At 29.8% G+C, this 23360-nt stretch overlaps 4 protein-coding genes across 7 annotated transcripts; 1 reads left to right on the forward strand and 3 right to left on the reverse strand.

The window, feature by feature from the left end:
• Window positions 1–1115: 1115 nt before the first annotated feature.
• On the reverse strand, window positions 1116–3194 carry LOC112791525 (transcription elongation factor 1 homolog). Of its 4 annotated transcripts, none has more exons than XM_025834392.3 (5): window positions 2923–3194; window positions 2178–2305; window positions 1954–2024; window positions 1521–1542; window positions 1116–1408 (listed from the first exon to the last, which is right to left on the reverse strand). In XM_025834392.3, the coding sequence occupies exons 2-5, from the start codon at window positions 2288–2290 to the stop codon at window positions 1348–1350; spliced, it is 267 nt and encodes an 88-aa protein (XP_025690177.1). In that variant the 5' UTR covers window positions 2291–2305; window positions 2923–3194; the 3' UTR covers window positions 1116–1347. The 4 variants fall into 4 exon arrangements, with proteins under 4 accessions (XP_025690177.1, XP_025690178.1, XP_025690172.1 ...); XM_025834393.3 differs by having other exon boundaries at window positions 2178–2300; window positions 2923–3067; XM_025834387.2 differs by having other exon boundaries at window positions 2629–3034.
• A 2938-nt stretch (window positions 3195–6132) lies between these two features.
• LOC112791529 (uncharacterized) lies at window positions 6133–8550 on the forward strand. The gene is made up of 8 exons (XM_025834396.2): window positions 6133–6516; window positions 7176–7213; window positions 7425–7511; window positions 7624–7707; window positions 7803–7837; window positions 7977–8062; window positions 8155–8220; window positions 8306–8550. Exons 1-8 carry the CDS (start codon window positions 6450–6452, stop codon window positions 8338–8340), a joined length of 498 nt encoding a protein of 165 aa, XP_025690181.1. The 5' UTR covers window positions 6133–6449; the 3' UTR covers window positions 8341–8550.
• A 1059-nt stretch (window positions 8551–9609) lies between these two features.
• Window positions 9610–11660, reverse strand: LOC112791528 (ras-related protein RABA1f). Its single transcript, XM_025834395.3, has 2 exons — window positions 11131–11660; window positions 9610–10293 (listed from the first exon to the last, which is right to left on the reverse strand). The coding sequence occupies exons 1-2, from the start codon at window positions 11349–11351 to the stop codon at window positions 9861–9863; spliced, it is 654 nt and encodes a 217-aa protein (XP_025690180.1). The 5' UTR covers window positions 11352–11660; the 3' UTR covers window positions 9610–9860.
• A 2712-nt stretch (window positions 11661–14372) lies between these two features.
• Window positions 14373–17181, reverse strand: LOC112791527 (WUSCHEL-related homeobox 9). The gene is made up of 6 exons (XM_025834394.3): window positions 16949–17181; window positions 16404–16446; window positions 16100–16244; window positions 15208–16035; window positions 14858–15077; window positions 14373–14628 (listed from the first exon to the last, which is right to left on the reverse strand). Coding segments are annotated over exons 3-6 (1176 nt in total). The 5' UTR covers window positions 16227–16244; window positions 16404–16446; window positions 16949–17181; the 3' UTR covers window positions 14373–14627.
• Window positions 17182–23360: the final 6179 nt, after the last annotated feature.

The raw sequence follows: 23360 nt of genomic DNA on the forward strand, positions 1-23360 counted from the left end.
CAACAAAAAAATATGATACAGTTCATACAAATAACACCAAAATATATAACAACCTCAACCACTCGTACATGTGTACTTAATGCATTACAATAAATCACATAATATTAAAAATTTTAACCTCTCATCTTCTTTTCTTATTCCATTCTACCTTTAGAAAATGAGAATAGTTCTTTTCAAATTTTTTTATAGCATTCCAATATAAATTCTATATTGTTAATTTCAAAAGACTAATTTAACTGGTAGCACTCAAACAAAATTCTATTTTCCAAATTTTTGTATGAGTTTTATATCATAGGAACTCAACTTTAATTTAAAAGATGACTCAGATAATACAAAAAAAATCAAATTGGATTTAATGTCAATATAAATAAAAAAATAGGTTCGATGAATCTAAAACTACTATTATGCATAAACATGTTAAACTTGAAGACTATTTATGTGAAAGGTCTATGTAAGTACGATTAGAAAATATTGAAGTAGTTGTTATAATTTTTTATATTGACAATGACATATCATTCTTTAGAGAATATATAAGCAAACATAAACCGCTATAGAAGTGCTGCGTTTATGCCTTTTAAGTATTCCATCAAAAATCGTGAGAAAAATATAGCATTAAACCGCTACACCCCTACCATTGTTTAATACCCCTACCATTGTTTAATAGAAAAGATGCATTTACGTCTTCAATGTATAGATGTTATATTCTAGAGAAAAACCCAAATCAACCCTTGACAATTACCTCGAAAGACAACGAGCCCCTGACAAAAAAAAACCCAACCCGACCCCTGATAAAAAAACCCAACCCAGCCCTTGACAATTACCTCGAAAGGACAACGAGGCCCCTGTGCCAAAAAAAATCAATGTTATTTTTTCTGACACAGGGACTAATCAGTCCCAAAACAAATTATCAGGGACCAGATTGGGTGTTTTTTTTCTTGGGGACCTCGTCCTTTCGAAATAATTGTCAGGACCGGATGGAATATTCACTCTATATTCTAATAATATTCTTGCCCTAAATTTATCATATAAGACAATCTCATTCTTTATTTCTCTATCCACCACAGTTAATATAACTTATCTACCATTTAAACTATTACTACTATTGGGACTTACAATTTTACATAAGCACACTGTAAATAACATGACTAGCATCTGTATTGTTAATCAATGTGGCATCATCAAAGTAGGCATATTACTTTCGTGTGCATTGTAAACACTACTAATCATCATAATAGAGACAGACATAATTACAATGGACAGTAATTCCATTCATATTTGCTAAAACTGGATTATTTAAAACGCTACTAATCACCATCATCTTCCAACTGGATTCTTATCATCACACTACTAAGCACCGTCATCTTCCGGGTTGTTCACCCGTTCACATTCATCAATCCACTCACTGTATCTGTATTGTTCAAATTAAGATTCTTGAGTCAGGAAAAAATAATAACAAATAAAAACCAAGCAAGGGAGATAGAGGCGGAGCATAGTTTTGCAGATATAATTGTTGAACTTACATGTCAATTGGCTCCGATAAAGCTGCAAAGAAAACAAAAATATAAGACCACTAGCCTCAGCCACATCTAATTGTGCAAATAAATATAAAGATTAATAAACCCAGTGATGTATGACTTTGCATTTTCCAGATCAAAAACATGTATCAACAACGCTTAACCAACCAACCAGAAATTATTATTTATTAGCTTTAACAATAGATCTTGTTTTCTTTCGAACTTTTCTCCTATTTTCAGAATGGCTTGACAATATAACAACGAGACAAGTCTAAAATGCTTCATATAACACACACCATCTCCAACTTCATCAAAAGTATGATAAGATACACCAAGATAATATCATCAGTTAGTGGTATTGAAACAAAAGCCTATTTATCAGTCACCAACTACTTTAAATAAGTATGATAAATGTAAACCACAGTACATTAAAACCAACCTGTGACAGTAGTGCTAAAGCTCTCTTGGCATATTCTGCAAGAAGCTTCCCCGATCAAGTTCTTCATATCACTGTAAAAGAATCACAAGAATGAACTTAGAACCGAGTACTATCAATATTCTAACAAATCAAATGGCGGCTTCCTGATTGATTTTCAGTGATACATAAGCGTTGAGGTCTTTATGCAAGTGGCATACTTTACAAAAACACAAAAAATTGCTTACATGCGACATTCAACACTGGTGCCATGATTGCAGAAAGGGCAGCTGAAGACAGTGTCCAGCTTATCCATTCGCTTCTTTGGAGGTGGCTTCGACTTTGCCTTCCTCTTTCCCATCCCACAAATCCTGATCTTCATACAAGTGTTTTCAAGCAAGCAAAAGAATCAGTAAAAGAAAACAGTAAAAAAAATTCCTATGCATTTCCTAAAAGGCTAAGACTTCAGAATTTCTTTCTAAGTTCTGAGTTTCACATGGAGTAACAGTCTGCAAGCCATTACAATTTTCCAGCAATTCAATCAAATAGGCAATTTTTTTTGGCTCCCTTTCTATGATTAACACTAATTAGAAATTGCTCCCAAAACAAAGAATCCTACAAGAGTACTATAATTTTCGGTTGATCATAAAAAAATTGAAAGAAAATTCCGATTTCCCCCTGCAGGACGTATCTACTTACCAGATTTTTAATAGCTAACATTCACAAACCCTAAACGACACAAGTCCCATCATAGTCCTCTCTCCGAATCCCCTTCCCCGGAACACCAGAAAAAAAGGTACATAACAAGATTAATACAAGAAAGGTTGAAACTACTTCATTTGACTTCTTGTTTACACAAATTTTCAAGCAGGAAAAACAAACAAAAAAAAAGGAAAAAGAAAGAAAGAGAAAGAAAATTACAGATGAATTCTGTAATACATACGATGAAAAGAAACTCAAAGCAAATAAGGGATTAAGGAAGAGATAACGTACAGAGATTGGAACAAGAAGCAGCACAAAAAGAGAATGCAGCAATTGGGAGTGAGGACTGAGGACTGGAAAGAGAAGTTAACCAAAGCGCTTACTTTATTTTAACTTTTTCCTTTTTCCTTTTTCCTTTCACCAATGATTAAATATCCTTTAATTATTAGGGTATGTTTGGTTTATGGATATTACTAGAGTAAATTTTACACGAACCAAACTACCGTTAGTTTGCGTTTGTTTGGCAGATAAAATCCAAAGATATAATCATATAAGACCCTCCCGTAGAAAACTAATTTCAGTCCCTACTTATAGTTCACCTTTCATAAAAAATAATTTTATATCAATTTTTATATTATAAATAATAAATAAAAATTTAAAATATATTTTTTTTGTTAAAAAAAAAATAAATTTTATGGTCTCATTTAATTAATTAATTAAAATATTTAAAATTAATGTAATTATTCTTTTAATAATATTATTTAAATTTATATTATATTAATATAATTATTTTTTTAATAATATAATTAATATTTAATATTAATTTAATTATTTATATTAATCATAATTTAAATCATTAAAATAATTATTAATTAAATAAAATTATAATTAATTATTATAATTATTAATAAATTAAATGAATTTTAATTATTTAATATAATTGTTTAAATAATTATATTAAATAATTAAATCATATTTAATTTATAAATAATTATAATATTTAATTATATATAAAATAAAATATATGTATAGTTAATATATATTATGCAACGTTAGTTATTATATTAATAAAATATTATTTAATTTTTTTAATTTAATTGTCACATGTTAAAATATCATTGATTAAAATGAAAAGAAATCAAGTCTCTCTTAGCAGGACTTTGTTTGCTTTAAAAATTGTGATGGAATTTATCTTTATTTTATTCCAATGGTTAGTCTTTACTTTTTGTCAGACAAACAGTGAACCGGCCTTCGTTTATTTATCATTGGCCATGCTCTAAAGAAGTAAAGATACAAAATCGTAGGGCCGTCAAAACGAATCAAACTTATCGAGTTAGCCCGTTTACCTATTTAAATGGGTGGGTTTTGTCTCTAAAATTAAGCTCATTTATAATTCGGGCTACACAGGATGAGCCCGATTAACCCAAAAAATGACAGGTTAAACGGGTTAATTCGCGGGCTAAACGGATGGCTCGTTTATTTATTTTTTTTGCATTTTTTAAAAAAAGTAACACTTCAACCCGACATTTCTTTCGATCCGACTCGAAAATCTAACCTATCAACTAAAAAAACATTATTTTTTAAAAGTTTTTGACATAGAAATAATATTTTTTGTCAAAATATTTTTCAAAAAATAAAATAAAAGGATAAATGGGCTGACCCGTTTAACCTATCGGGCTGACCATAAAAGGTCCGGGTTAACAAATTATGGCCCGCGAATGGAGCGGGTTTAAACGGTTCATCCCATTTAACCCACGGGTTTAGCGGGTTAGGCCTAATGGGCGGGGTTAGCCCGTTTGACAGCCCTACAAAATCGTATTTACCAGATAAGATATAGATATAGATAAAAGATATTGGACTTGTTTGGATGCTATTTTGAAAAAAAAAATTAAAGATATTTTTTAAAAAAATCTTTTATAAAAATAAAAGTGATTTTATATTTGGATATCTTATACTAAAATTTTTTTTTTATCTATCAATTATGTTTGAGTTAAATAAGGTAAAATTATTTTTTATTTATTTATTATGTAAAAAATATTTTTTTAAGCAAAAAAGATCTTTTAAAAAAAGATATAAATTGTAGCTTTTTAAAAAAAAATTTTTATTTTTCTAGTGCTTTGTTTTTATTATTAAAAATTTATCAAATACACTAAAAAATAAAAAAATCTTATTGAAAAAGATCTTTTTTTATCAATTTAATGACGCTCAAACAAATACCTTATATTTAAAGATACTGAATTAATCCTAACAAAAATGATGGGAGACACTAACAAGAAACACAATTTATTTTTTATTTTTATTATTTTTTTATAATATATTTTTTATTATTATATTTTTTTTTTGCAAATTTTTTAAATAAAAAATGAAAATAAATTAAATTTTTATAATTTGTTTTAATTTATCACCAAATAAAATACAAAATATTAAATTTTATGTTTCTGTCATTTGTGTCTTATTATCAGTGTCTTATCTTATCCATTCTGATAATCAAACACACCATCATTGTTTAGTAAACCTAAACCTACTTTATTAAAATGTGTCTAAAATATTTAAAAATTATAATTATTTGAATATTTTTTAAAATAATATAGAGATATATACCATACTCGAAAAATTTTAACGTTGACAATTATACAATTAAAAATTATTCAAATAAATATTTGTCATGGCGGAAGGAGTCGCAATGACGAATGGCTGCCATGGCGTAGGGGACACAGAAAGAACGCAACAACATATTGAAGAAGAAAAAGCAAACACAAGAACACGGCGAAGTACTGTCATGCTAGAAGGAGACACAATAACGTGCCAAGGTAGTCTGGCGGAAAGGGACACGAAAGGAGACGCAGCGCCTTGTTGAAGAATTCAACAGAAAGCGGCAAACATGAAGAACGCAGCGTCGTGCCATGGCAGTCTTCTTCTTCAATTGTCATGGCAGAAGGTGACGCAACCACATGTTGAAGAAGAAGAAGAAGCGAACACGAAGAAGAAGGAGGTTGTCAGAAACATCACCGAAACTCTCTGCCATCATCGAAACTCTCTTTCGACAGTCGCATCAGCATTTTCGTTTACTGTGCGTCATCTTTTTTATGGTCAGGTGATTTTGTCAAATTTTAAAATTTTTTAAACATTATTTTGTTAATAAAAAAAATTAAATACTATTTTATTAGTACCAAAACCTTTTAAATACCAATTTATTATTTATCTCAATAATATATTCAAATAATTATTTTATATTCGAATAGTTTAAATGAAAATTTATTATAAATAATTTATTGTATTTGAAATGTACTTAGGGTCATATCTTATAATTTAGATAAATATCTTTTAATTTTATTAGAATTTTATAACATCATAATCTGATGTTAAATTTAGATGATAAAGATAAAGATATAAAGTGAAAATATAAATATAATTTTTTTATTTTTATACAAATTAAAAATTAATAATTTTTTAATTTAAACAAAAAAGCATATATGAAGTGTGATATTAAGCAAGCGATCCAAGCCTAAATCTGACGCTACTTAAATAAGATAGTCTTTAAAAATAACAGAGAAAGATAAGATAAGCAATTTGTTTAAAATCTACCTTATGACGATACTTTAAAAACTAAATCAGTAGTTGAATAATCCTAAAATTGACAACTAGGGTTTTTGACAAACGAATCGATTGTGACAGAGGGTGCATCCAATTTTCCTCTCGATTCTGAAGATCAGTCCCAGCAAAAAGAAGAAAAAAATCTCCACACGGCATCATTGCTGTTAACCACATAAAGTCCCACTCGGCTTCACTGCTACTTTCGCGTGTTACTATTTTACGCCATGGGAAGGGGAAAATTCAAGAGCAAGCCCACAGGTCGCCGCCAGTTTTCCACCCCGGAGGACATGGGTAAGCACAATTCAATTAATCCCCTTTTCAATTTTTTTTTCTCCTTGATCCCCGAGAAAATTCTGTTTTTCAGTGTAGCTTGTTCTAAATTAGCTTTAAGATTTGGGAGGTTTAACTTGTATTGGGTATGCTTTGATTCCTAACCCTACGTAACTTCTAATTCCATATTTCTTTAGCAAATTCTGATTTTTAAGCTTGAAAGAATATTTACTATTGATTTTTGGCTTGTGAGTATGTTCCAAATTTTTCGTATGGAGGTTTATGCTTATTATTCGAATTTCGGAAAATTCTGTTTTTTCTGTTTTTGGGTTGATCCAGATTAACTACCAGCTTGGGAGATTCTCGAATATGTTGTTTATTTGAATTCAAATTTACTGGTTCTACCTTCATGCCATGTGAAATAGAGTTATGTGCTTCTGTTTGATCGGTTCTAGATTCTATACTTGAATGAGATATGAGAAGCTAAGGATTTTAAGTTATGTTGTAGTTTTATTTTAGTGTTTTAGTCCTTTGCGTCTATTTGGGTGTCTCTGTTGTTTTTGTTGCAGGCATTTTTGCCTCTGTTCTAAGGGTCATGTAATTTTTGAGCTTCTTCCTATTGGAAGTCAAGCGTTGCTGAATTATCGTTAAAAACCTGATATTTCCACTGATTGCTGCAGCTGCCGGTACGTCTTCTCGTCCCAAGACTTTCAGACAGGTTTTCTTCTGCCTCTTATTCCTCAGCTCTTTATATTCTGTGTTATTCATGTGTGCACACTTACACATACTTATGATCACTTAAACACAGGATATTCTTTGTTGTATGCATGGAGTTTCTATGGGCATGATTCATGTTTTAATCTTTACACTGTTAAGTTTTAATCTTTGCATGGAGTTTCTATGGGCCTTTGTATTTGTGAATTTAATAGAAAGAAGCTGAGCATGAAGAGTCAGAACAGGAATCTGAGGAAGTATCCGAGAATGAATCTGGAGAAGAATCTGAAGGAGAAACTAAAGTCAGTATTCTACTTCCAATTGTTGATTGTTGAGTGTTTTTGTGTCTCTATTTCTGCCTGTATTATTGCCAAATACGAAATTGACTGCATTGTTGCCATATAATGCCTACAGAAAACAAAAGGTACTCAAGGGATTATTGAGATTGAAAACCCTAACTTGGTGAAGCAAAAGAACGTGAAGGCTAGAGACATTGATGTGAGTTCATCTTTCTGCTTTTTGGATCTTCCATTGACATATTTGTAGTAATTATGTTATATGGGAATAATAAGCACGTTTTCTTCAAAATGCAGATTGGGAAAACAACCGAGCTTTCAAGGCGGGAAAGGTATACATTGTTATACTTTTTTGAAAAGATAATCACACACAACTTTTTCTTTCAGTCATAAATTGGCAAAATATTGGGACTGCAACTTCTGTATTAACAGATTTTGCTAATGTACTTACAATTTACCACTTGTTTACAGAGAAGAGCTAGAGAAACAGAGAGCTCATGAGCGCTACATGAGGTTGCAAGAGCAAGGAAAAACAGAACAAGCAAGGAAGGATTTAGGTACCAGTACCTCCTGAATAATGCATCTACTTGTTTGTCAACAGAAATATATATTCTCTAAATGATTAACTTTCTATTTCTCTTGCACGCAGAACGTTTAGCTCTTATACGTCAACAGAGGGCAGAAGCTGCGAAGAAGCGTGAAGAAGAGAAAGCTGGTAAGATTTTAAAACTGTTTGGTTTGTCTAACCCTCATTTTCTTGTACCCCCGGATTGAACTGATAATTAATCAATTTGTTTCAGCCAAAGAACAGAAGAAGGCTGAAGCTCGCAAGTAAAATTCTATGGGAGATTTCATGTGTCCTTAGTTTTAGTCAAATTCTGTAGGTGCAGTATGTGTTTTCAACGCATTTTAAACTTCTGTTAATTTAATGTTATATTGGGTTTTAGATTTACCAATCCGCTTTGGTAACATTTTAATGCAAATATTTCCTCATTCACGTATCTTGAAATCAGACTAATTTTATATATATCATTATCTTCCTCCACATCTTTTTCTGTCAGTATGATTTTCGTTTCTTGTTTTATAATCAACCTCATTTTTAAACAAGTGTTGGGTCATCTACTTGGTTAAGATCGATGGTTTTGCGATAAGCACATTGGATCAATTGTTTGTTGGCTTGTTGCTTCTTCAAGGTTCATGTTAAACAAGCTCCAACATGATAATTTTTTTACACTCTGTTTACGAGTTTGGAATTTTGATTTTGAAAGGGAAAAGGGTTCTAGGTGTAATGTTTAGTTTATTTTATACTCCAAAATTTTTCTTTTGTTCCTCTTTACTTTTTTCTAAAATCCAAACTTACACACACATTAGATCAAAGAATAAAAGGTGGTGACTATAAATTAGCTCAAAACACAACCTTGACTAAAAAGGTTAACAATTTCACAGTATTTGCTAAAAAGGTTAATAATTTCAACTAGATTAGCATTTTAGCTAAAAAGTTGACTTCAAAAACTTAATAATGTTAACTCTAAAATCAATTAGTAAATATTTATTTTTGTACGTATAAGAATTTAATAATTGATCACCATTTAGATAAATAACCTGATACTTGTAAGTTGTAAGTTATTAATAACTTAACGTAACTTATTGTTAAATGTATTTTATGGAATCATGTATTATTTTATTTTTTATACGTTTATATTATTTTAATAATTATTTTTAGTTGGGGAAGTAAATCTGTAAATCATATCATTTTCTGAATAATAAGATCACCTTTTCATTTCATCAAAACCTTCCTAAATTACTCCTAATTCTTGTGATTTATAAACAATCGAATATCCATATTTTATTTTTATGCCTCATGTTTACCCATCTTTTCCTATGAGTTACATTCCAGCTATTATTTTCTACCTATTTTCTATTACTAATGACTAATGAATAAAGTTACATCGAAATTTAAAAAATTCTGTGTATATTAAAAATCAATATCTAAATCAGTATCTATATATTTGTGTATAAAATATAAATACTGTCATTTCACATATTTCCTTGGAAGTAGATGATAACAAACAGAAGCGCATCAAAACCAAAAGGAAACAGCACATAAGAAAATATGAAATTAGATAAATTGGATAATTATGAATATCTTAAAAGGTTAAATGAAAGTGAAAAACACCTAAGCTCTAGCTAATATCCAACAGATTCCCTCTTCCGACCAAAACATAAACATAAATTATGGTTTGATGCTGCTCTCTAGAATATCATTCTGATGCTGTTGTCTGGGCAATCTCTACATGGTTGGTTATAAACAAGGCAGATTCTGAATTTAAAATTACAGACACTTGTACTACATACTCAATTAGAACAACATCCACCTTTTTTCACCGCTGAGACGTCGTCCCGGGAACCAACATTGATCGTCTGCCCTTTTGGCAATGCTGCTGGATCATTACCAACTTCAAGGGCCTTCTTGCTTACGACGCTGTGGATCTGGGTCAGGACTTCTGTGAAGGCATTCTCAACGTTCATCGACTCAAGGGCAGATGTTTCCATGAAAAAGGTGCTCTCTCTTTCAGCAAAGGCAGTGGCGTCTTCGACGGAAACTGCTCGCAGATGGCGCAGATCTGCCTTGTTTCCTACAAGCATTACCACAATGTTGGCATCTGTGTGATCTCTCAGCTCCTTTAGCCATCTCGCCACATTTTCAAACGTAACATGGCGAGTAACATCATAAACTAGTAGAGCACCAACAGCTCCTCGATAATAAGCACTTGTAATTGCCCGGTACCTTCAATGAAGAAAAACAAGCTAAGATAGATATCTTACATGAAAATTTAAATAAGCACTTGTCATGCAACTTAGCATGTTGACATTGCAATCCAAAATGCTTGAGATCTAAAAAAGGAAGATCAATGTTATTAGTTCCCACTTCCCACTTTGATGCATAAAGAACAACAGGGGAGAAGAGGTTTTCTCTAGGAGATTTCAAAGAGAAAATTTCATTGCATTATTTAGTTAAAAATTGTGCATGACATTAAATCTAGAAGAAAGTTGAAAGTCCAAACATAAAAGTAAAGCTGTTCCTCAAAAATCCTTTTACATGAATTCAGAACCAACTTAAGCATTTCCCACATATGACACTAGTATCTATACCTAAACTGTAAGAAAAATTGCCACAACGATATTTTCCTTAACCATCTGAGATCTTCACATTTTAAAATTCTTTTCAAGATGATACGGACAGGCCAGGAGCTTGGAACCAACATTGAAATGCCTACTTATTGCCCCAGATGAAGGCTAAGGAAACAGCTCAGATTATTCAAACGGCTATTCAATACCATAAATGGCAGGACCGGCAATAAAGCATAAGAATACAATAGCTTTAGCAAGAAGCAACATTTTGCTTGCTAACAATGTTCCTTGCAAGGAAACAGAAAGCTCCAATGTACCTCCTATCTAGCTACTACAAACAACATGGCGCATGAAAAAAACACAAACAAACAACAGCACTTTAAACCACCACCACATCAAAAATAAAATCAAAGCCACTCATATGTTTAAAAATAAATAAAATTGAAATGAAGCATGAATGGAACAAGAGAGAAGGGAGGAATAAATGTAGAACCTCTCTTGACCAGCAGTGTCCCAAATCTGAGCCTTGACAACCTTATCATCAACCTTAATGCTTCTGGTGGCGAACTCAACACCAATGGTGGACTTGGATTCAAGGCTGAACTCATTCCTTGTGAAGCGAGAGAGAAGGTTCGATTTTCCGACGCCAGAGTCACCGATCAACACCACCTTGAAGAGGTAATCGTAATCGTCGTCCGCTCTGTAGGCCCCCATTTCCCAGAAAGAAAACAAGAGAAATAAAGGATTTTGATTGGGTGAATGTGAAGGAGGCTCAAATGGGTAGTTGAAAATGGAAGTGGAAGATAAGGGTCATGGTTGAAGATGGAACGAGATTTGGAAATTGGAAGGGAGGTTTAAAAAAACGAAACTTTGTTAGTTTGTTAAAGAGTGAATTGGAATTGAGAAGCAAAGTGAAAGAGAAGGAGGTAGGCGCTGGAAATGTGGGATTCTTCGTTGGCACAATGTGGGAATCAGTCACGCCGCTCAAATCTTAACTGGGCTTTCACCAAAAATAACACTTCCACCAAAAACAATTAACTACTTTAACCCTTCATTAACGTCATTTTTTGCTTACTATAATGCTTAATTTCTAACATCAAATTTACAAATTAAACTGAATGACAAAGTATGATCATGTACCGTATGCAATAAACTAACAGTTTTTGTTTAGAGCTTTTTTTTTAATGTTGTCAATATAATAGAAAGTTTTAATTTAATCGGTTATATTAGAGAGAAAAAAATTGTTTTATTTAATATTCATTTATTCTAGCAACTATTAATAAATATTAAATAATATAAGCTTTGACAGTTTTTAATTATTTTTTTGTTAAAAAACATTTATGTAATCTATTATTTAAAGAAAAAATTCACATATCTTTACATAAAATTGATAATTAAAAAACTTTAGATACATTTAATCTATTATCTCACTATTCTCAATTAGCAATTTTTTATTAGTCTATTATCTTACCATTTTCAACTATCAATTTTTTATAAAGATAATTATACATTAAGTCTATACCGAGATTTAAATATGTACTATTATATATGTAATTTTTGGAAAAAGGAAATTTAAATAGCACACCATCTAATGTTTCTATAAAATCGGTTTCGCTTGAGAACCAACTCAAATAGAAGCCAACTCTAACTAACTAATTAAAAAACAGATTTATTACAAACAAACAAAAAATTCAACTCTCACTACACTAATTTTTTAAATTTTAAAATCAGAAATAAAAAAAAGTTGGCTTATATTTATAGTTGACTCTCTACACTTTCTTTTTTAAAAAAGTGAATATTAATGTTTTTATTTTGATAATATCACTTTTTTTTTTATTTTATAAATTCATGCAAATATGTAATCATGTACAATCATATATGAAAGTAAAGTTATCAAAAACTATGAATGATAATATCATTTTCCCTTATTAGAATTTGAAGTAATATATTCTATTCCCATCCCCTAATTACAACCTTCAATAGCAAAAAGGCATCCTATCTAATTCTAAACATTTTCTCATGAGCACCAGACTACTGCTACTCCCTTACGTTGGAAACCAAGTATGAGTGTATGACACCCATTTTTAAGAGAAGTGTTAGCTGCGGTAAGTTTTGTAATTTGTAGTTATTAATTAATTATTGTTGTTGTTTTTAATGGTGTGAAATTTTATCTAATAATATAAAATTATTTATTTTTTTTTACTGGTTAACAAAATTTTAATAAAAAATACTGTTCTCTAGACTTTTTCCATTTTTAATTTGATGAGTGGTGAGCAAACCATATAATTACATCTTCGGATCCTCTTCACAAAACATTGGCATCATATTTATATACATGAAATAAATACTAACTAATTTTTTTTTCACTAAAAAATATATTAATTCCCTAAACATTTCTCTATAGATATATAAAATTAGCTTATCAAAAGTGCGTAAATCAAGCTATAGGTTCTAGATAGCTAGTTGGAAGAGAATAAAAGAAGTGGTGGGTGGTTAACTGGTTATGATGATTCAAGTTTGTGGGCATCATTATAGCATACGTGATGGTTCATGCATATACATGAAAATCGATATGTTTTGGTATAAGTGATGATGATGAGTGTGACATGGCATTAACAAGTCCATCTCATCGCTTAGTCAAATCATATCATATCATATGTATTTATGCATCAATTGAAACTTTGAAACATATGCATAGATGATGATATCATAAGCACTGTTCTTATGAAACCGCAAGTAACATAACGCAATCCAAATTTGCAACTGTGCTGGGTGTTGTTCTCTCTAATATTTCTCATGTACGTAAGTATATATGTAGCACACTCCAAATTGAAGACAAAAAGTTCCAATTTTTGTAAAAATAATATTAGGACCATACTCTTTCAGGCCAGACTTTTCTGCTCCCTACAAACCAGATGCCATTTTAAATAGCAAAACAGCGATCCATATCCCATCTATTAATTTATTATCATTAAAATTAAATAGCTTTAATTATATATATAAACAAAGTTAAAATATACATAAACGCTCAACATTTCTAGAGTAAAAAAGTTATCAGTAGAAAATCTTCCAAATATATAGCTCCCTAACAAAATTAAGTTATCAAATATTTTTTTTTGTCAAAGGAATAAACATTTCTCATCTATTACATATTTCTCAATTATTTCTTTTCACATACTTTTTCTCATCACATATATGTTAAAAGTTTAAACTAATGTTCTTTTAATGATATTTAAAAAAATTTAAAAAATGTGAAAAAGGAGAAATATATGAATACAAATTTTATTTATTAATTTTAACCGGTGTTTTTAATTAATATAATTTTTATAATTGAAATTAAAAATTAAAATTATTAGCATATCGAATATCTGGTACACTTAAAAATTAAAATCTTCCTATATCATCATTACCCTTTATAAACTCTCCTTATCTATCTCAGAAAGGTAACATCAGTATGCAGTAGAAGTATTGTGGCAGCAAAAGAAACATGATGAATTATGAATGGAAAACTTTTTTTATTTTGGGCAATTAATGTTAACTTCAAATATAAACAAATGAAACCCAAAAGCTGGCATAAAATGAGAGCAGTATGATCTCACCTAAACTGGCACTTCAAATCCTCAATAACTCCATCCACATTTATTTTAGTATTTAATGCACACATGTACTTAACTTAGTTTTTGGATCATTATTATTTATTTCTTGCAGGTGATTCCAATAAGAGCAATATGATGATGATGCCAATATATATAACTTGACATTAAACTGAGTCAAAAGAAAATAGACGGAAAATACATAATAGTATTCATGATTTGGAACTTAAGTAGAGACTTTGATTGTCAGTTTCAGGAACGAACGCTATTCCTAACCCTAACAGCAATAATTAGCTTAGATATAGGGAGACATTCAGAATAAAAGAAAAGAACGGTAAACACAATTCATGACACACAACAGCATGTATCCAAATCCCCTTTTCCATCTTTCCCTAAATCTGCAAAATTAATTTAATAACACAATAAGTACAAGTAATAAGAAAGGGATAAATATTATTAAGAAAAATAATATAAAAAGATAAAAATTCAGATAAAGTAAATTTTATTTAGAATTAATAATTAAAAATTATTATTTAAAATTTTTAATTAAATTATTAACTGCAATTGAATTTTTATTTTATTGAAATGAAAATAATTTATGGTGGCGAGAGAAAGAAGGAAAGAAACCAGATGAGATAGTAAGAGAAGCCATGCTGGAGAGGGTGGAGGGTGACGCCCCAGTCATCGGTGAGAACGGTGTGGCCGGAGGAATCGATAAGCACCGCCTCATCACCAAAAGCGTGACGCACGTTAAAGGGACCCACATCGACTTCGCATGCCATGTCATTTATGTACACCGTACATTTCGCCGCTGACGCATCACCACTACCACAACCACCACCTGCACCTGACACACACCACACCGAATCAAGTCTCATGTGCAGATAAAATGCATACAAATTAAACCTAGCTAGCTACCCTAAGCCATGCACACGTCCATCTACACCAATTCATTCTTTGATAAATTTATTTGTTACCTTGAAATGGGGATGGAACAGTAATTGGTGTAGCGGTTGTGTTGGTGAAGGAAGGAGGAGGAGTTGAAACCGGACAGAAGCTGATGTATTGTTGTGGCTGCCTAATCTTGACGGTGGCCGCTGCCTTGTCTTGTTCATGGTATCTCTTAGAGGACGGTTCTACTCCTCCATGGCTCATGATTTCGCTAAGGAGCAGATCAGTGCAAGGATCAACGTTTTCTTGATAAACAAGATGAGGAGGTTGATGATGATTACCCACACTATTAGAGATCTCAGTAGTTGCAACCACGCCACTACTATTATGGAACACAGGGAAGAATGGTTCGATCGGTAGTGGTGGAGGAACCAAAAGATGATTGATAGTGTTGTTATTATTGGTGTCGTTGTGATGAAAGTAGTTCTGGTTCACAGAGGCTGTTGGAGAATTAGGCAGCAGCATCACCACATCGGTGAAAGCGGGAACGAACTTTGGAGATGATTTGTCAGAGGAAGAGGAGGAGGATGAGTTGGTAGTGGCTGAGATGAATTGCTGCTGCGGCGGCAGCGGCGGCGGTGGTGACGGTGATGGAGTGTTGTTATTCCTACTATTATTATTAGTGAGGTGGCGAAGCTTGTGCTTGCTCCTTGATTTGCGGTTCTGGAACCAGTAGAAGACGTTGGCGTCACCCACTTGACCGTACTCCTGTAACTGCATCCTTATCTTCCTTATCTCATCCCTTGGAGGGTTCACCATTCCAGAATTGAATATCGCCTCCAGAATCCGGATTTGTTCTGGTTTTGGGTTCCATCTTGGCTTCGGTTCTGGACTCTTCTCATCACATCCTAATCCTATATACAAATATTATTAGCTAGTAATTAATTTTAACTACTTAATTGGTTTTTAAATTATTACCTGAAATAGGATTATAAGGAGCTGATCTGTGGCAAGATGCAGTAGTAGTTGAGACCATGTCATGCTGAAACTGGTTGCAAGGCTTCGATTTGAACATGCTTGGCCAATGTCTGTTCGAAGAAGCCATCACTAAAATTTCAAGTCCCTGCAATATACACATATATATACCTTACAAATTAATTAAATTCACTCTTGATTCTTCATCATGCTTTTGGTAATTGGACTATATATATATACTCAACTGAATCAGATCAATACTAGGTAGATGGCTGGGACAATAATATAATAGAATTAACATACATACCTTTCTCTTCTTTTCTATATAGTCTCTGATGTTTGTGATGAGTCTGCCAAATATATTAAAATATATTAGTCTTATATTTATATTATTATATGTATTTTTCAGTCAGGCACATTAAACGACACATAAATATATACGAAAACATCTTATAAATTAGTATAGCATGATCATGCATGTAGAGAGTAGAATAACTAACGATGATTCATCATAGGCAGTACCGATATATTAGATTTTAGTATGAGAAAGAATGCAAAAAGAACTATCAATAAATTAAAAAGAAATGCAAGAGGTTCTTAAGAATTTATTATGTTTTTAATTTATATTTTTAAATATTAATAATTAACTACTAATAAAATTAAATAAAAAACAAAAGAAATAAACCCTGGACGGTTATATATCTACTTTTTTGCATTAATAGTAATATTGTTTGGAGTGGAGGTACTCTAGAATGAAAGGTACAGGGGAACTGAAGTGAAAGAGTAGGGAGTAGTTAATTCAGAATCTGAGAGCTGCAAAATAAAGATGACAGAAAAGGGTCTTAATGTTACCTAGGGCTTTCAGCAGAGGGAGCAGCAGAGTGATGGATGAGTTCTGATCATCATGTCTCTAAAATGTATTTCTTTTGCAAGTGTATGTGGTGGTGGTATTTATGGAATGAAAGGAGGAAAGAAAAACTAACACTAAGAATAACACTACTAGTAATTTATGTGATTGGATGGGATTATTCTAATGGGAAAGAGGTTGTTGCAAGAATAAATAGGGAGGGGGTTTCAAAGGAAGAAAAAGGGTCAAGGAGAAGCGTTTGATTGGAAAAGCGGTGGTGGGTTAGTAATTGCAACTTTTCCTGTAGTTTTATTTTGGGCAACAAGTGTAGAGAGAGGGCCAAAACTTTTTGGATTGACTCGAGGGAACCTTATTTATTATCCCCATTACATAAGCCACTAATATTATGGACTAATATTACTACTCTATTTTGACTCAAATTCATGCATCCATATCTCCGGCCACACTTTTAATGGAAGAAGAAAAGTTGGAACTTATATAGTTCTTTGAAAAATGAACTGCCTTTTATTTGGAGATAGTGGACTATTAATATGAATTATGTCCACATAAGGTTATTTTACTACCCATTAATACCAATATTATTAGTCATCAAGTGTTATGTTAATCAGATAAGGATGTAGATATAGTTATTACTTATCAAAATTTCACCTAAAAATTTTCTTAAATTTGGGATGAAAAAGTTAGAATATACAGTAAATGGTGAACTAAAATTTTAGTTTAAGGAACAAGTTTAAATTTAGAGGAAGAGTTATTTTTTTTTTTTTCTAAACAGTTTTTGTCCCCCTTTTAACTTAGGTTGAAGATAACTTTCATTTATATTAGAATAAGTAGAGAACTTCTATTAGTATAATATATTATCATTTGATAATTATTTCATAATATAACAATCAATACTAACATGAACTTTGATATACTAATTTTTTTCAGAGTAATTTTGAGTACTATAAGTGAATAATACAAATATACTTTTGCGCTAATTTAAATGTACACGCATAATAGATGATTTACTTTTGTATAATTAAGGGTATACGTAGACTCTTCTATTATTTTAATTACTTGAACCTAATGTGAATATGGAATATGTACTCCCATATTAAATTTTGCAATTTCCTATGTAAGTTTCTCTAAGTAGTTTATTTTGTTGTTTAACTATTTATTTTTAATAAAAAAATGATTTTATATTTGATCTTTTTATTTTTTTAATCATATTTTTTTTAATTAAAGGTTAAAAAAATGAGCCCTAACTGTACTAAGTAATGGATTCAACGGCAAAAAAATTATTTTAAACATTATATAAAAGGAAATAAATAATATATTTTTGTTGGTTTTGTATAAATAGTATTAAAATGATTATTTAATATTTTTATAATATAAAAAAACTAAAAAATAATTAATTTCACTTTTTCATCATATTGAGTTAATTATTATTTTTATATAATAATAAAATCATTTGAGGTTTATTTTACATGTTTTAGATTATTTATATATGTAATTATGCTAAATTTATATCATAAGTACATATAAGTTAATTTTCATGTATTTACAATGAAATATCATATTATATAAGTATCAAAATTAACAAAATAATATAATTTGAATAAAAAATATTATTATTATTGTTATTATATATATAATTTTTTAGTTTTTTATTTAATTTTAAATTTTCACCGTTTATCTTTTTAATCTATATTTTTATTTCTCTTTTTTCAAATATTTATTACATATAACTTTGAGAGAATACTAATGTTATAATTAAAATTTAAAATCAAGATTTAATTATTTTTAAAAAATTAATTTTGAGTTAATTTTATAATTATTTATATAATTTTTTATGTTAATATCTAATTATATTTTTATATACATAGAAAAAAAATATTATTTTTAAATAACAAGTATAAAAATTAATTATTTCTATTTATCCAACAGACTTAATAATTAACATACACCTAATTAAATGTAAAAATATACACGTTAAATTGTTTTAAATTTTAGATAACGAATGTTAAAATTAATTATTAATAAAAAAATTAAACTTTTCATATAAAAATAATAACTACAAATCTTATTATTTAATTTTTTATCTACAGGTATCTTGGTTTTCTTAGTTAGAGGCTTTTGTCAACCTATAACTTTTTTTGTAAAAATAGTTTAGGGAAAATTATTCTAAAGGACCGTTAGGAAGATTTAATTATTAAAAAGGACCTTTAATACCAAAATTATTAAGAAGGACCAAATTTTTTTATATAATATTTAAGAAGAATAACCAAATCTTTTATAAAAAAATAAATATATCCTTAACTATTTTTCTTCAACCATATTTATTTCAGTAGTCTTGACTACAGAAATTGAAAATATATTTTCTAACCTTTCACAATCATGCACCCATATCTTTTACAATTTGATATCACTTCATTTTACTTCTTTCTTCTGTTTGAATACATTCTCCAGTTTCGGGAGTGTTTCTAAATGAATATCTTGCAACTTGATGTTATGCATAACATCTTGTTTTCTATTATTATCGTCAACTTCTTCAAATATAACTTTGATTGACTCGCAGTTTGTAACCCTCAAGCAACTTAAATTCGACAATCTTTCAACCAAATTATGAGGAATCACATGGACCAATTCATCACATTTCTCAATTATCAGAGTGTGTAGTTTGCTCAAAAAAATTTCATGAGCTTCAAAATTCCATATTTTGCACAAACTCTTTATGTTACTCAGTTTGACTTTGACAGTCTTCAAATTTAGAAAAATTGCATCCTGCTTTTGGTTCACAATAGCAAGCTAATTGAATTAGCAATTATGCTAATATGCTAAATACATTTACTGCATTTAAAGTGCAAGCAACTCATTTGAAATTCTTTTTTCCTTTCAAAAATCCTATCAAAGCTATAACTAAATAGGTCATTCACCGAAGGGTGTAGAAATTAATGTGTTGTATGGATATATATATAAATGTAAATAAATAATCAGTAATTTAAGAAGATAAAAAGATTTGGTCCTTTTTAATAATTAAATCTTCCTAACGTCTTTTAGAATAATTTTTCCTTAATTTTATAAATCTTTTGTATTATGCATAGTCTGTACTGTCAGAATAAAGTAAACCGTAGTTTTTAAAAATTTATATTATGATAATATTATTACAAGTAAAAATACTAATATTAGATAAGTATCAAATTGTGTATGATTACTTTAATCAAATAATTAATTTTCAAACTCATTGTAATTATCTAAAATTATAAATCTAATAGATGAGTTAAAAAAATTTTTTAAACCGTGTGTGAACTGAGAACTATATTTATGTATTGATTTTTAACCGGTCAACTAAAATGTCTAGATTCATTGTTGCATTGACATCTAAGGTAAAAATTGTGATAAGAACCATTATGAGACTCTAATTAACAAGAGGGACGGACCAAGTATAATAAAATTATTAAGAAATACTAAATAAAAATAATTTAAAGAAAATAATTATGCAACGTTTATAAATTGACAATAATATTCTAATTTAATTACAACATTTTTTAATAATTCACATATAAGATTGACTCATAACTCTGGAAGAGTTAAATAAATAACAACAAAACAACACAAATACCCATAAGAAAACATAATCATGGAATAGAAGAGAGTTAACTGAAATATTGTTAAGGAGCTTTGTGATATTGTTGGTGAATAGGATTTGCATATATTATATATGATGAGTGCTATAGTGCCTAAGACATGATGCTTAACTTATTAAAAAGAATAAAAAAAATAATATTTAATAAATTTTAAATATTTTATTTTTATTTTATATATTTTATTTTTTACTTATAAAAATAAGTTAAACAATTTAGATACAACAATAAAAAACATTATAAAATCCACCATATTATATTTGGGGGCTAACAATCTGATTGAAGAGTTGTAGTGTTCTATTGTTATTAAAGTTCTTTGTAAAAATTAAGAGTTAATCAAATTAAAATTTAAATTATCAACATTTTCACTTCATAACGTATCCATTTTTAAACAAAAAGATCAAAATAGTGTACGAGAAGAAGAAATTTTCATCTTCAAATCAAGTCTTAAGATGGATTAAAATCAAAGAGGTTTGAGTTGAAGTAAATTACAATGTTCAGAATATAAACTAAAACAAATAAAAGTATATAACTAAAATCACCTGAGCAAAAAGTTAAGAAAGTTACATAGACTTGTGTAGCCATATCATCAATCAATTAAAAAAGTTAGGATGTTTCATAGCTGACTAAGACGTGTGATTATATTATTACACCAAAGTACTGAGAATTCTTTTATTTTGTCTTTATAAGAGATTCAGTGAATAATATGACGTGATGATATCCACTTTGAATATGAGGAGGAGGAGGAGGAGGAGAGGATGAATGGTTAATCAGCCATGGAAGGTATTGTCTTTATTTCATGGAAAAGAAGAATTTATGATCCAACGTTGTGATTCAGCTGTCAGTGCTTCAGAGAATGACCACACAATATAATGTGTTGTTTGGAAGATACATACATAAATATAAATATATAAATATATATATATACAGCTAGCTAGGTTTGCTAGGTAATTGAGGCCCTATACTCTATATGCAAAATGTGGCACCCAAACACGTCAATAACAAAACAAGGAATCCGCCATACACATTAACTGTTTCTTTTTGTCTTCTTACTAATAATCATCCAACTTTCAATTTGGAAAAGAAATGTTCAACTTTTCTCTTTGTACTTGCCAATTATCCACTTAACATTTCCCTTAATTAAATGGGACTTTCATAATTCCTTAACAAAGATTAATTATATTAATTAAACACATGAAGAGTACACAGTACCCGAAGACAAATATTTGTTAATACATTCTGACGACAGACTGTATGTGTTTCAAAAGGGGACCATGATGCATGGACAACTAATAATAAGTGAAAACGATCTCTCTTAAATAAGGCTAAATAGAAATTCAACTACAATAACCCATCAAACAAATTTCCCATAGAGACTTATTAATTGGTTAATATAGTTTATATTATATTATATTATATATTTATATATCTATACAAGGCTATGAAAATGCAAAACGTGCATTAGCAAAAACAATTTATTTTGTTAATAAAAATGTATAAGTGTGTGGTAGTAGCTGACAGGGGCTTGATCCTCTGGCTACCCACCACCACCTTAATATTTATTGCTATTTTCCCTTTCTAATCATGTTTTTCTTTTTTCTGTTCCGACCATTTTGTCTGCACCAAAAATGAGAGGGAAAATGGAGCAAGTAGTGTCTCAATTGCATGGACCACTCTCCTTGTAGCCCCTTCTTTTTTCTCTGTCAAGTCATTGTGATGACTCCGAGTGATGGGAGATAGAGCTGCGTTAAAAGTAGGGTTTCTGTATATAGTTTACTATTGGTTGGGAGAACCATGATTATAGTCTCCCACTCTTACATTCACATTCCATCCCATTACACACATACAACTTTCTAAATCATTGTGATGCAATTTCTAAAAACAAATTACCAATACTATAAAAAAGAACAACATAGTAATGCTTAACCTTTATGTCTCTCTACTTTGCTTTTCTAATGGCTTTGAACTTGATAAAATGACATCAAATTTTAAATATATACTAGCATAGTATACGTAGCATCTATATTTTTATTTTATTATATTTAAAAATTTAGATCGATGAGTTCAGCATGAAACAATCTATATTAAATTTATTAAATGCTCAACATATAAACACTTAAAAATATTTACATTAAGAAAGTCCCCATAACTGTAGACAAAGAGAAATCAAAGATGGCTAACATTTTTTTCAAATTTTTACCTTACATTTAAACTAAATTAGCCAACTCTTTTAAAATTTAGTCTCTAAGGTTGCTTCTTATATTTTGTTTAGTAATAAACAACAATAAATTATAAAAGTTTAATTTATTTTTATATTTAAAAAATTTAAAAATAAAAATATAATAATAAAAAATAAAATTATAAAAAATTAATAAAAAGAATAAAAAAATAAAAAATAAGTGATATTTTTTATTAGTATCTTTATGTTATTCCTATCAGAATAAATACAAAATATCACAGTGTCTCTACATATCTCATCTTATCATCTGTCAAATATAATTTTGTGTCTTAATATTCATGTGACAGTGTCACATACAGGCTAACATTTTTCAAACTTGAATCTACAAACCGTTGTTATAAGATCCATACATTTGGAACCTACATAGCACATGTGCTAGTTAACCTAGTTAGAAATAGTATCTGTTAATGTAATTAATCCTGAAAATTAAAGATGATGAGATGAGTGAGTGTGCGTGGTAGGAAGCAAGAGTTGCGGAAATTAACAAGAATCAGTAAATGCTAACATGCATGCAGTAAATACTCAACATGCTGA

The sequence above is a fragment of the Arachis hypogaea genome, chromosome 3, assembly GCF_003086295.3.
Source record: "Arachis hypogaea cultivar Tifrunner chromosome 3, arahy.Tifrunner.gnm2.J5K5, whole genome shotgun sequence".
NCBI lineage: Eukaryota > Viridiplantae > Streptophyta > Magnoliopsida > Fabales > Fabaceae > Arachis > Arachis hypogaea.